The sequence below is a fragment of the Oncorhynchus mykiss genome, chromosome 29 (genome assembly GCF_057628025.1).
Source record: "Oncorhynchus mykiss isolate SJ-2025 chromosome 29, ASM5762802v1, whole genome shotgun sequence".
In the NCBI taxonomy this organism is placed as follows: Eukaryota; Metazoa; Chordata; class Actinopteri; order Salmoniformes; family Salmonidae; genus Oncorhynchus; species Oncorhynchus mykiss.
The window spans coordinates 2,673,192-2,688,464 of NC_143050.1; the positions used below are offsets into that span (position 1 = coordinate 2,673,192).

At 41.9% G+C, this 15,273-nt stretch overlaps 1 protein-coding gene across 1 annotated transcript in view; it reads right to left on the bottom strand.

Moving 5' to 3' along the window:
- Positions 1 to 15,273, bottom strand: part of vps36 (vacuolar protein sorting 36 homolog) — a 35,173-nt gene that overhangs the window by 3,516 nt on the left and 16,384 nt on the right. The window contains exons 9-12 of the mRNA XM_090226331.1: positions 13,235 to 13,369; positions 10,254 to 10,319; positions 6,977 to 7,041; positions 6,074 to 6,158 (exon numbers count right to left, since the gene is read on the bottom strand). Of these exons, the coding sequence (XP_090082457.1) occupies positions 6,074 to 6,158; positions 6,977 to 7,041; positions 10,254 to 10,319; positions 13,235 to 13,369 (351 nt within the window). The remainder of the gene's footprint in view (positions 1 to 6,073; positions 6,159 to 6,976; positions 7,042 to 10,253; positions 10,320 to 13,234; positions 13,370 to 15,273) is intronic.

Genomic DNA, 15,273 nt, shown 5'->3' on the forward strand with positions numbered 1-15,273 from the left:
AGTAAGTTAGTTACTATAGAGCCATGGTTACACATGTTACAGTAAGTTAGTTACTATAGAGCCATGGTTACACATGTTACAGTAAGTTAGTAGTTACTATAGAGCCATGGTTATACATGTTACAGTAAGTTAGTAGTTACTATAGAGCCATGGTTACACATGTTACAGTAAGTTAGTAGTTACTATAGAGCCATGGTTACACATGTTACAGTAAGTTAGTTACTATAGAGCCATGGTTACACATGTTACAGTACGTTAGTAGTTACTATAGAGCCATGGTTACACATGTTACAGTAAGTTAGTTACTATAGAGCCATGGTTACACATGTTACAGTAAGTTAGTAGTTACTATAGAGCCATGGTTACACATGTTACAGTAAGTTAGTAGTTACTATAGAGCCATGGTTACACATGTTACAGTAAGTTAGTAGTTACTATAGAGCCATGGTTACACATGTTACAGTAAGTTAGTTACTATAGAGCCATGGTTACACATGTTACAGTAAGTTAGTTACTATAGAGCCATGGTTACACATGTTACAGTAAGTTAGTAGTTACTATAGAGCCATGGTTACACATGTTACAGTAAGTTAGTAGTTACTATAGAGCCATGGTTACACATGTTACAGTAAGTTAGTTGTTACTATAGAGCCATGGTTACACATGTTACAGTAAGTTAGTTACTATAGAGCCATGGTTACACATGTTACAGTAAGTTAGTAGTTACTATAGAGCCATGGTTACACATGTTACAGTAAGTTAGTTACTATAGAGCCATGGTTACACATGTTACAGTAAGTTAGTAGTTACTATAGAGCCATGGTTACACATGTTACAGTAAGTTAGTAGTTACTATAGAGCCATGGTTACACATGTTACAGTAAGTTAGTTACTACAGAGCCATGGTTACACATGTTACAGTAAGTTAGTTACTATAGAGCCATGGTTACACATGTTACAGTAAGTTAGTTACTACAGAGCCATGGTTACACATGTTACAGTAAGTTAGTTACTATAGAGCCATGGTTACACATGTTACAGTAAGTTAGTTACTATAGAGCCATGGTTACACATGTTACAGTAAGTTAGTTACTATAGAGCCATGGTTACACATGTTACAGTAAGTTAGTTACTACAGAGCCATGGTTACACATGTTACAGTAAGTTAGTTACTATAGAGCCATGGTTACACATGTTACAGTAAGTTAGTAGTTACTATAGAGCCATGGTTATACATGTTACAGTAAGTTAGTTACTATAGAGCCATGGTTACACATGTTACAGTAAGTTAGTAGTTACTATAGAGCCATGGTTACACATGTTACAGTAAGTTAGTTACTATAGAGCCATGGTTACACATGTTACAGTAAGTTAGTAGTTACTACAGAGCCATGGTTACACATGTTACAGTAAGTTAGTTACTATAGAGCCATGGTTACACATGTTACAGTAAGTTAGTAGTTACTATAGAGCCATGGTTACACATGTTACAGTAAGTTAGTTACTATAGAGCCATGGTTACACATGTTACAGTAAGTTAGTAGTTACTATAGAGCCATGGTTACACATGTTACAGTAAGTTAGTTACTACAGAGCCATGGTTATACATGTTACAGTAAGTTAGTTACTATAGAGCCATGGTTACACATGTTACAGTAAGTTAGTTACTACAGAGCCATGGTTACACATGTTACAGTAAGTTAGTTACTATAGAGCCATGGTTACACATGTTACAGTAAGTTAGTAGCTACTATAGAGCCATGGTTACACATGTTACAGTAAGTTAGTTACTATAGAGCCATGGTTACACATGTTACAGTACGTTAGTTACTATAGAGCCATGGTTACACATGTTACAGTAAGTTAGTAGTTACTATAGAGCCATGGTTACACATGTTACAGTAAGTTAGTTACTATAGAGCCATGGTTACACATGTTACAGTAAGTTAGTTACTATAGAGCCATGGTTACACATGTTACAGTAAGTTAGTAGTTACTACAGAGCCATGGTTACACATGTTACAGTAAGTTAGTTACTATAGAGCCATGGTTACACATGTTACAGTAAGTTAGTAGTTACTATAGAGCCATGGTTACACATGTTACAGTAAGTTAGTAGTTACTATAGAGCCATGGTTACACATGTTACAGTAAGTTAGTAGTTACTATAGAGCCATGGTTACACATGTTACAGTAAGTTAGTTACTATAGAGCCATGGTTACACATGTTACAGTAAGTTAGTAGTTACTATAGAGCCATGGTTACACATGTTACAGTAAGTTAGTTACTATAGAGCCATGGTTACACATGTTACAGTAAGTTAGTAGTTACTATAGAGCCATGGTTACACATGTTACAGTAAGTTAGTAGTTACTATAGAGCCATGGTTACACATGTTACAGTAAGTTAGTTACTATAGAGCCATGGTTATACATGTTACAGTAAGTTAGTTACTATAGAGCCATGGTTACACATGTTACAGTAAGTTAGTAGTTACTATAGAGCCATGGTTACACATGTTACAGTAAGTTAGTTACTACAGAGCCATGGTTATACATGTTACAGTAAGTTAGTTACTATAGAGCCATGGTTACACATGTTACAGTAAGTTAGTTACTACAGAGCCATGGTTACACATGTTACAGTAAGTTAGTTACTATAGAGCCATGGTTACACATGTTACAGTAAGTTAGTAGTTACTATAGAGCCATGGTTACACATGTTACAGTAAGTTAGTTACTATAGAGCCATGGTTACACATGTTACAGTAAGTTAGTAGTTACTACAGAGCCATGGTTACACATGTTACAGTAAGTTAGTTACTATAGAGCCATGGTTACACATGTTACAGTAAGTTAGTAGTTACTATAGAGCCATGGTTACACATGTTACAGTAAGTTAGTTACTATAGAGCCATGGTTACACATGTTACAGTAAGTTAGTAGTTACTATAGAGCCATGGTTACACATGTTACAGTAAGTTAGTTACTATAGAGCCATGGTTACACATGTTACAGTAAGTTAGTTACTACAGAGCCATGGTTACACATGTTACAGTAAGTTAGTTACTATAGAGCCATGGTTACACATGTTACAGTAAGTTAGTAGTTACAACAGAGCCATGGTTACACATGTTACAGTAAGTTAGTTACTATAGAGCCATGGTTACACATGTTACAGTAAGTTAGTTACTATAGAGCCATGGTTACACATGTTACAGTAAGTTAGTAGTTACTATAGAGCCATGGTTACACATGTTACAGTAAGTTAGTTACTATAGAGCCATGGTTACACATGTTACAGTAAGTTAGTTACTACAGAGCCATGGTTACACATGTTACAGTAAGTTAGTTACTATAGAGCCATGGTTACACATGTTACAGTAAGTTAGTAGCTACTATAGAGCCATGGTTACACATGTTACAGTAAGTTAGTTACTATAGAGCCATGGTTACACATGTTACAGTACGTTAGTTACTATAGAGCCATGGTTACACATGTTACAGTAAGTTAGTAGTTACTATAGAGCCATGGTTACACATGTTACAGTAAGTTAGTTACTATAGAGCCATGGTTACACATGTTACAGTAAGTTAGTTACTATAGAGCCATGGTTACACATGTTACAGTAAGTTAGTAGTTACTACAGAGCCATGGTTACACATGTTACAGTAAGTTAGTTACTATAGAGCCATGGTTACACATGTTACAGTAAGTTAGTAGTTACTATAGAGCCATGGTTACACATGTTACAGTAAGTTAGTAGTTACTATAGAGCCATGGTTACACATGTTACAGTAAGTTAGTAGTTACTATAGAGCCATGGTTACACATGTTACAGTAAGTTAGTTACTATAGAGCCATGGTTACACATGTTACAGTAAGTTAGTAGTTACTATAGAGCCATGGTTACACATGTTACAGTAAGTTAGTTACTATAGAGCCATGGTTACACATGTTACAGTAAGTTAGTAGTTACTATAGAGCCATGGTTACACATGTTACAGTAAGTTAGTAGTTACTATAGAGCCATGGTTACACATGTTACAGTAAGTTAGTTACTATAGAGCCATGGTTATACATGTTACAGTAAGTTAGTTACTATAGAGCCATGGTTACACATGTTACAGTAAGTTAGTAGTTACTATAGAGCCATGGTTACACATGTTACAGTAAGTTAGTTACTACAGAGCCATGGTTATACATGTTACAGTAAGTTAGTTACTATAGAGCCATGGTTACACATGTTACAGTAAGTTAGTTACTACAGAGCCATGGTTACACATGTTACAGTAAGTTAGTTACTATAGAGCCATGGTTACACATGTTACAGTAAGTTAGTAGTTACTATAGAGCCATGGTTACACATGTTACAGTAAGTTAGTTACTATAGAGCCATGGTTACACATGTTACAGTAAGTTAGTAGTTACTACAGAGCCATGGTTACACATGTTACAGTAAGTTAGTTACTATAGAGCCATGGTTACACATGTTACAGTAAGTTAGTAGTTACTATAGAGCCATGGTTACACATGTTACAGTAAGTTAGTTACTATAGAGCCATGGTTACACATGTTACAGTAAGTTAGTAGTTACTATAGAGCCATGGTTACACATGTTACAGTAAGTTAGTTACTATAGAGCCATGGTTACACATGTTACAGTAAGTTAGTTACTACAGAGCCATGGTTACACATGTTACAGTAAGTTAGTTACTATAGAGCCATGGTTACACATGTTACAGTAAGTTAGTAGTTACAACAGAGCCATGGTTACACATGTTACAGTAAGTTAGTTACTATAGAGCCATGGTTACACATGTTACAGTAAGTTAGTTACTATAGAGCCATGGTTACACATGTTACAGTAAGTTAGTAGTTACTATAGAGCCATGGTTACACATGTTACAGTAAGTTAGTTACTATAGAGCCATGGTTACACATGTTACAGTAAGTTAGTTACTATAGAGCCATGGTTACACATGTTACAGTAAGTTAGTTACTATAGAGCCATGGTTACACATGTAAGTTAGTAGTTATATTCATCTTGTGGAAATTCCTGTCTGTATTCCTTCTGTACATTTGTCTTGGAGGTACTCATGGATCCACCAGAGCGGGTCCGGATCCAGAATGAAAACAAATGTCACGGGTCTGGGTGGTACCTCATATGATTGACATATAATATATGACTAATATGATTGATATGATATGAAGAAAGAAATTCAGAAAATCACATTGTAGGATTTTTAATGAATTTATTTGCAAATTATGGTGGAAAATAAGTATTTGGTCAATAACAAAAGTTTATCTCAATACTTTGTTATATACCCTTTGTTGGCAATGACAGAGGTCAAACGTTTTCTGTAAGTCTTCACAAGGTTCACACACACTGCTGGTATTTTGGCCCATTCCTCCATGTAGATCTCCTCTAGAGCAGTGATGTTTTGGAGCTGTTGCTGGGCAACACGGACTTTCAACTCCCTCCAAAGATTTTCTATGGGGTTGAGATCTGGAGACTGGCTAGGCCACTCCAGGACCTTGAAATGCTTCTTACGAAGCCACTCCTTCGTTGCCCGGTCGGTGTGTTTGGGATCATTGTCATGCTGAAAGACCCAGCCACGTTTCATCTTCAATGCCCTTGCTGGTGGAAGGAGGTTTTCACTCAAAATCTCACGATACATGGCCCCATTTATTCTTTCCTTTACATGGATCAGTCGTCCTGGTCCCAGTGAAGTGGAATGCAGCCCTAGGACAAGTGAGGTGGACTGCAGCCCTAGGACAAGTGAACTGGAATGCAGCCCTAGGACAAGTGAAGTGGAATGCAGCCCTAGGACAAGTGAAGTGGACTGCAGCCCTAGGACAAGTGAAGTAGAATGCAGCCCTGGGACAAGTGAAGTAGAATGCAGCCCTAGGACAAGTGAAGTGGAATGCAGCCCTGGGACAAGTGAAGTGGAATGCAGTGGGAAAGCCCCCAGGCCCAATTCCTCTAATTTGTCTGTCACTAGCAGCACCAACTCACTGTGTCATTCTGGGTAAATGTTGTTGGTGAATAAAAGTGATTGTGATTCTTACGTTGTCCAGGGCCGAGGAGATCATCTCCTCCTCACTGTGGGACTGCAGCTGAACCACCATCACACCACTGTCAAAGATACGCAACCTGGAGAGAGAGAGAGAGAGGGGTGACGGAGGGAGAGGGGGAACGGAGGGGGACAGAGAGGGGACAGAGGGGGAGAGAGAGGGAGAGTGAAAGGGGAAGGAGGGAGAGAGAGAGACGGAAGGAGAGAGAGAGAGAGAGAGAGAGAGGGGAAGGAGGGAGAGAGAGAGGGGACAGAGGGGGAGAGAGAGAGGGGAAGGAGGGAGGGCGGGAGAGAGAGAGAGAGAGGGAGAGGGGAAGGAGGGAGAGAGAGAGAGAGGGGAAGGAGGGAGAGAGAGAGAGAGGGGAAGGAGGGAGAGAGAGAGAGAGGGGATGGAGGGAGATGAAGGATGGAGGAAGAGAGAGGGAGAGAGAGAGGAGAAGATACAAAAGGTGGGAGAAATAAGGGGGTGATGGAAATGAAAAGAATGAAGTTTAACAGGGAGTTGGTAAAGTAACACAGTGAGGATGGTAGAAAACAGTCTGTCTTTTAGACAGTTGTTCCACTACAATGGTTTTCCTGTTGCTCTAACACAGAGTCAGTAGATTTTCATTTTAAGCAAGTAAATAGAAGGACCAGGAATGAGTCCCAAAGAGCACCCCATTCCCTATATAGTGCACTACTTTTGAAAACAACCCTATGGGCTTTGGTCAAAAGTAGTGCACTATATTGGAAATAGGAAAACAATTGGAAAGTGGCCTGGGTTTGAGTTCTCTGTTTTCTTTTGAATCTCTGGGAAGGGGCAGGAAGTGACACGGCCACAGGAAACAGCCTCCAACAACAGGAAGTCAAACAGGAAGAGCTCGGCCGATTCCTCTATGACACACACACACACACTGACCTCAGTGGTTGCTTCAGCGACTCAAACATCTTACAGGCATTCACCAAATCCTCTGGAGACAGCAGCTAGGAGAGGACGAGAAAGAAGGAGAGAGAAGGAGAGAGGAGGAGAGGACGAGAGAGGAGGAGAGAGGAGGAGAGGACGAGAGAGAAGGAGAGAGGAGGAGAGGACGAGAGAGGAGGAGAGGATGAGAGAGAAGGAGAGAGGAGGAGAGGACGAGAGAGGAGTAGAGAAGGAGAAAGGAGGAAAGGACAAGAGAGAAGGAGAGAGGAGGAGAGGACGAGAGAGGAGAGGAGCAGAGGATGAGAAAGAAGGAGAGAGGAGGAGAGAGGAGTAGAGAGAAGGAGAGAGGAGTAGAGAGAATGAGAGAGGAGGAGAGGATGAGAGAGGAGTAGAGGAGAGGAGTAGAGAGAAGGAGAGAGGAGAGGACGAGAAAGAAGGGGGAAAAGGGGAGAGAGGAGGAGAAAAAGAGAGAAGGAGGAGAGAGAAGGAGAGAGGACAAGAGAGGAGAGAGGAGTAGAGAGAAGCGGGAAAAGAAGGGAGAGAATAATAAAGATAGGGAGGTATTGTTTATAAAAAAAGTAACACTGAACAAAAATATGAAAAACGCAACAATTTCAAAGATTTTACTGAGCTACAGTTAGGAATGAACTAAATTAATTAGTCCCTAATCTATGGATTTCACACGACTGGGAATACAAATACGCATCCGTCAAAGATACCTTCAATTATTTTTAAAGGTAGGGGAGTGGATCAGAAACACAGTCAGTATCTGGTGTGACCTCTATTTGCCTCATGCAGTGCAACACATCTCCTTCACATAGAGTTGATCAGGCTGTTGATTGTGGCCTGTGGAATGTTGTTGTCCCACTCCTCTTCAAATGGCTGGGCGAAGTTGCTGGATATTTTGGTGGGAACTGGAACACATTGTCGTACACGTCGATCCAGAGCATCCCAAACATGCTCAATGGGGGACATGTCTGGTGGATATGCAGGCCATGGAGGAACTGGGACATTTTCAGCTTCCAGGAATTGTGTTCAGATCCTTGCAACATGGGGCCGTGCATTATCATGCTGAAACATGAGGTGATGGAGGAGGATCAATGGCACGACAATGAGCCTCGGGATCTCGTCACGGCATCACTGTGCATTCAAATTTGCCACTCCCTCAACGTGAGACATCTGTGGCATTGTGTTGTGTGACAAAACTACATATTTTAGAGTGGCCTTTTATTGTTCCCATCCAGGGCCTAAAATGAACACCACAACCTGCCAAAATGCAGGCAGATTTTGGCATTGGTGTCTATTTCAGCAGCCACGTTGGCAGGTGGTCAGGGCTCTACAGTGTGAGCATTTAATTCGCATTTGTGAATAAAAAGTCAAGTATGATCACATTTATAGTAAAATAAATGCTGAAGTAGCTGTTTTCAAAGTATTTCGGCCATTTTGTTTCATAGCTGGTAAATGAATCAAAATAACTATGAATCCTATACAACCAATCCCACCTCGCGCTGCAACACTGCCTGGCTGGGGGCTGTTCGCACGTGGAAGTACTGAGTGAAATAGTCATTTGTAGAAGCGCTGCGCACAAGCATAAAAGTTGGCTTAAATGTACTTGAAAGGAAAGTCTACCGAAGTGAGACTTTGTGTCGTTGTATTTTTTTGGCTAAATACATTGTTTTGTTCAAGCTAGGTTGTTTTTCAATATTTGAGTTGCTAGGGAAGAGAAGGTAACGCTTGTACGTGTCAGAATCAATCTCACAAACATGACGCGTTACCACGTTAACCCCTTAAAGGGGCAGGTGAACATTTGTCTCATCTTTGATATTTTTGGGTAAAAGACTCCACGCACAAACAATTAAATTAAATAATTTACCAATATACCAAAGCACTTCTTCCTAGTAATACATTTATTGTTTTAGAAACATTACAAAGCATGCTCATAGTTATTATTATTTATTTTTTTGTAATTTTAGCTGTGAAAAAAATCTGAGTGGCTGGTAGATTTTTTATTTACTAGTGGACCCAAAAATAAATGTTATACCCTGTCCCCAGCACAAGGTGCACCTGTGTAATGACCATGCTGTTTAATCACCTTCTTGATATATATGCCACAAATGTCAGGGGAAAGGATTATGATGGCAAAGGAGAAATGCTCACTAACAGGAATGTAAAAACACATTTTGTGGTGTAAAAACATTTGCGAGAAATTAGCTTTTTTTGAGTGTATGGAACATTTCTGGGATCTTTAACTTCATGAAACACGGGAACAGCACTTAAGATGCTGCGTTTTATATGTTTGTAAACTATAAATAGAAAGGAAAACCTTTTGTTATGATCGTGATGCAGTAGAACTTTAGAGAAGGAAAAAGAAACGCACATCTATTTAGGTGGTGGCTAGCGGAGTAGAAAACTAGAAAATAAAGGACAGCCACACACTCTAGGAGCTCAGATGCAAAAATTTAATTACCAACGTTTCGACAGCCAAGCTGTCTTCATCAGGGTATAATCACAAACACTGCGGGATGACTCGTTTATTTAGTGTCAAAAGACACAGGTGTCTGTAATCATGGCCAAGAGTGGCCTAATATCATTGGTTAATTATCAAATATTAAAATGGCATACAAAGAACAGCATACAAACAACAAATGGATAGCATACGATCATAGATTCATTTTAGACTACACAAGTTTACAAACAACTACAATCTGCAAAGAAAAACAACGATAGAGCATTGAGTTCTTTAAAAAAATAAACATGTTTAGCTCTGCTGGCGGTAGGAGCACTTGATTCAGCTGCACCAGGAAGGCAACGTGCTCCTCATATTGAACCGTTTAACGTGCCTGAAGGTAGAACTCCGCCTACCCAGCAGGCCCAGAGAACCAATCAGGTGCACCTATAGTCCTACCGCTGGCCAATCAGCTCAGGTCACCCGTGTCTGAAGGTGGAACTCTGCCTACCCAGAGAACTGCAGGTCCAGAGAACCAATCAAGTGCACCTATAGTCCTACCGCTGGCCAATCAGCTCAGGTCACCCGTGTCTGAAGGTGGAACTCCGCCTACCCAGAGAACTGCAGGTCCAGAGAACCAATCAAGTGCACCTATAGTCCTAACGCTGGCCAATCAGCTCAGGTCACCGTGTCTGAACATGGTTTCTACGCGCTGTAAAAAGAAACCTCGAATGCACAGCAAAGTTTAAAGATGCCTTTAAAGATGCGCGCGCACACGTGTGTGTGTGTTTGTGTATATGTGTGTGTGTATGCGTGTCCTCAGCTCACCTCCATTCCCCTAGCTCTGTTGACCAGACAGTACACTTCAGTCAGAGCCATCATCCCACCACGCTCCTACAGGAACAGAGAGAAAGAGATACATATTTAACCTAACAACACCAGGCCAAACCTACACTGGAGTTGATTACGAAGAAAACAGTGAATGTTCCGGAGTGGACGAGATAAAGTTGACTTAAATCTACTTGAAAATGTACGGCAAGAAATGGCTGTCTAGCAATGATCAACAACCAACTGGAGCTTGAAGAATTTAGAAGAAAAGAAAGAACGGACAAACACTACAATCACTCCCGGCTCTTAGAGACTGACCCGGGAAAGACTCCCAGCTCTTAGAGACTGATCGGGAAAGACTCCCAGCTCTTAGAGACTGACCCGGGAAAGACTCCCAGCTCTTAGAGACTGACCGGGAAAGACTCCCGGCTCTTAGAGACTGACCCGGGAAAGACACCCGGCTCTTAGAGACTGACCCGGGAAAGACTCCCGGCTCTTAGAGACTGACCCGGGAAAGACTCCCGGCTCTTAGAGACTGACCCGGGAAAGACTCCCGGCTCTTAGAGACTGACCCGGGAAAGACTCCCGGCTCTTAGAGACTGACCGGGAAAGACTCCCGGCTCTTAGAGACTGACCCAGAAAGACTCCCTGCTCTTAGAGACTGACCCGGGAAAGACTCCCGGCTCTTAGAGACTGACCCGGGAAAGACTCCCAGCTCTTAGAGAGACTGGCCCGGGAAAGACTCCCGGCTCTTAGAGACTGACCCAGAAAGACTCCCAGCTCTTAGAGAGACTGACCCAGAAAGACTCCCAGCTCTTAGAGAGACTGACCCAGAAAGACTCCCAGCTCTTAGAGAGACTGACCCAGAAAGACTCCCAGCTCTTAGAGACTGACCCAGAAAGACCCCCAGCTGTAATCGCTGCCAATGGTGATTCTAACATGTATTGACTCGGGACGTGTGAATACCTTTGTAAATGAGATAGTATGTAGATAATAAGGACTCTCATTTACACAGGTATTCATAGTCCTTATTATCTACATACTATGAATACCTATGTAAATGAAATAGTATGTAGATAATAAGGACTATGAATACCTTCCGAAGGCACTGTGAAGTTAGCGCAAATGCTAGTTAGCATTGGCTTGAAAAACCACCTCCATCTTCCTTCATACTGGACACAGAACCATTAAAGATGGAGTTCATCTGATGAGGCAGTAGATAAAAAGGGCCTCGTTGCCAAAATCCCAAAGTATCCCTTTATAGCATGTCGTGTTTGTAAAATACTGGAGCCTGCTCGATCTGGAACACTGATATATATATACAGTGGGGCAAAAAAGTATTTAGTCAGCCACCAATTGTGCAAGTTCTCCCACTTAAAAAGATGAGAGGCCTGTAATTTTAATCATAGGTACACTTCAACTATGACAAACAAAATGAGAAGAAAAAAAATCCAGAAAATCACATTGTAGGATTTTTTATGAATTTATTTGCAAATTATGGTGGAAAAATAAGTATTTGGTCACCTACAAACAAGCAAGATTTCTGCCTCTCACAGACCTGTAACTTCTTCTTTAAGAGGCTCCTCTGTCCTCCACTCGTTACCTGTATTAATGGCACCTGTTTGAACTTGTCATCAGTATAAAAGACACCTGTCCACAACCTCAAACAGTCACACTCCACACTCCACTATGGCCAAGAGCAAAGAGCTGTCAAAGGACACCAGAAACAAAATTGTAGACCTGCACCAGGCTGGGAAGACTGAATCTGCAATAGGTAAGCAGCTTGGTGTGAAGAAATCAACTGTGGGAGCTATTATTAGGAAATGGAAGACATACAAGACCACTGATAATCTCCCTCGATCTGGGGCTCCACGCAAGATCTCAACCCGTGGGGTCAAAATTATCACAAGAACGGTGAGCAAAAATCCCAGAACCACACGGGGGGACCTAGTGAATGACCTGCAGAGAGCTGGGACCAAAGTAACAAAGCCTACCATCAGTAACACACTACGCCGCCAGGGACTCAAACCCTGCAGTGCCAGACATGTCCCCCTGCTTAAGCCAGTACATGTCCAGGCCCGTCTGAAGTTTGCTAGAGAGCATTTGGATGATCCAGAAGAAGATTGGGAGAATGTCATATGGTCAGATGAAACCAAAATATAACTTTTTGGTAAAAACTCAACTCGTCATGTTTGGAGGACAAAGAATGCTGAGTTGCATCCAAAGAACACCATACCTACTGTGAAGCATGGAGGTGGAAACATCATGCTTTGGGGCTGTTTTTCTGCAAAGGGACCAGGATGACTGATCCGTGTAAAGGAAAGAATGAATGGGGCCATGTATCGTGAGATTTTGAGTGAAAACCTCCTTCCATCAGCAAGGGCATTGAAGATGAAACATGGCTGGGTCTTTCAGCATGACAATGATCCCAAACACACCGCCCGGGCAACGAAGGAATGGCTTCGTAAGAAGCATTTCAAGGTCCTGGAGTGGCCTAGCCAGTCTCCAGATCTCAATCCCATAGAAAATCTTTGGAGGGAGTTGAAAGTCTGTGTTGCCCAGCAACAGCCCCAAAACATCACTGCTCTAGAGGAGATCTGCATGGAGGAATGTCTGTCATAGTTGAAGTGTACCTATGATGAAAATGACAGGCCTCTCTCATATTTTTAAGTGGGAGAACTTGCACAATTGGTGGCTGACTAAATACTTTTTTTGCCCCACTGTATATATATATATATATATATATATATATATATATATATATATATATAGTACCCTGCCACCACGGAGTATATATATTTCTCTATATATTTGCCCCACTGTATCCTAGCTAACCAAGTGATCTCATGTGTTTGAACAAACTCCAGAGAGAAGAGAGAAACGTGACGTCCAGGGTGACGTAGTTCCCGGTCGTTCTCGAACCCGCAGACTACAGGATGCTGCAAAACCACTGTCACACACTGTACTTTAAGATCACATACCTCTAGTGGTGCCAGCAGAATGTCTCCCAGCTGCTTGGCCAGCTGTAGGTGGTAGTGGGTACCTGAGCCGTGCGTCTCCCTGGTAACGGGGTTGGCTATACCCATACTGAGCAGGTAGGATTTGAACCGGATAGTCTGGTGTAGAGAGAGAGAGAAGCAGAGAGAGAGAGAGAGAGAGAGAGAGAGAAGCAGAGAGAGAGAGAAGCAGAGAGAGAGAGAAGCAGAGAGAGAGAGAGAGAGAGAGAGAGAGCGAGAAGCAGAGAGAGAGAGCGAGAAGCAGAGAGCGAGAGAGAGAAGCAGAGAGAGAGAGAGAGAAGCAGAGAGAGAGAAGCAGAGAGAGAGAAGCAGAGAGAGAGAAGCAGAGAGAGAGAGAGAGAGAGAGAGAAAAGCAGAGAGAGAGAGAGAGAGAGAGAGAGAGAGAGAGAGAAAAGCAGAGAGAGAGAGAGAGAGAGAGAGAGAGAGAGAGAGAGAGAGAGAGAGAGAGAGAGAGAGAGAGAGAGAGAGAGAGAACAATAGAGGTATTAAGATGTACAGTGTGTGTGTTTTTTTGGTTGTGAGACCGAAAGTCCTCACAAGGATGATACAAAATCAAATAAAAAATAAATTGGGGGAAGTGGGGACATGTCACCCCACAAGGAAAGGGGCTATATTAGGCTTAGGGGCCAGGGTTATAATTAGGGGCCAGGGTTATAATTAGGGGTCAGGGTTATAATTAGGGGTCAGGGTTATAATTAGGGGCCAGGGTTATAATTAGGGGCCAGGGTTATAATTAGGGGTCAGGGTTATAATTAGGGGTCAGGGTTATAATTAGGGGTCAGGGTTAGGCATTAGGGTTAAGGAAAATAGGATTTTGAATGGGAATCAATTGGTTGGTCCCTACAAGGATAGCAAACCAAACGTGCGTGTGTGTGTGTGTGTGTACACGCACACCCTAACCGGATGGTCTGGTAGAGAAAACAGACAGAGCGACATTAGACCCAGACAGAGAACTGATTAATTCATTAGTAGACCAGACGTTCTGCCTCAAATCAACATCCCATTGAGGGTATTTGGTAAACAAACAAGTCAACATTCCATTGAGGGTATTTGGTAAACAAACAAAGACAGTCTTTGCCAACTGAATGTCTGGTTACTGGCAGTTCTGTCTTAGTGGACAGGCTACTGTGAAATTATATCATGACGGAGTGTGTGTGTGTGTGTGTGTGTGTAACACCAGCCAAATCCATGGTAGGTAAATCTGTCATGTTCGGAGGACAAGCACACACACAGGTGTCCCTTCAACTGCCTGTCTGCAATTCTCTGCCCCTCTCTACCTCACAGTCAGCACACAATGTCTCATACGTGGATGTGTGTGTGTGTTGGTTCTTCTATCCTCGTGTAGGATTTAAAATCCCTAACAAAGTCCCCACAGCGATGTCGTAAAACAAGGAAAATCCTCCCTCGAGGGGACATTTCCTGCGTCCCCATGAGGACATTTCCTGCGTCCCCATGAGGACAAAGGCTATTCTTAAGTGTCGGGGTTACGGTTACAATTAGGGTTTGGGTAAGGGGCTAGTCAATAGGTAACACAAGACATGAACATAACAATAATGAGGCTATATACAGGGGGTACCGGTACCGAGTCAATGTGCGGGGGGGTACAGGTTAATCGAGGTCATTTGTACAGTGATTATACATAGATAATAAACAGTGAGTAGCAGCAGTATGAAAACAAGGGGGGGGGGGGTAGTCAATGTAAATAGGGTTACGGAAAATTGGATTTATGGAAATGTATTTTAGGTCTCCCCGAGGATAGAAGAACATAACGGGTTTGTGTGTGTGTGTGTGTGTGTGTGTGTGTGTGAGCAGAGTAGAGCAGCTGGAAATCCAGCTCCACTCACATACTATGGTGTGTGTACAGCCAGCTAAATCCTTGTCAACAACCAGAAAGCCCATTAACTTTCAGAGTATTAACTTTCAGAGTATTAGAGTACAAGCAGATCACATGGGATATCCGTGTGTGTGTGTGTGTGTGTGTGTTTGTGTGTGTGTGTGTGGGC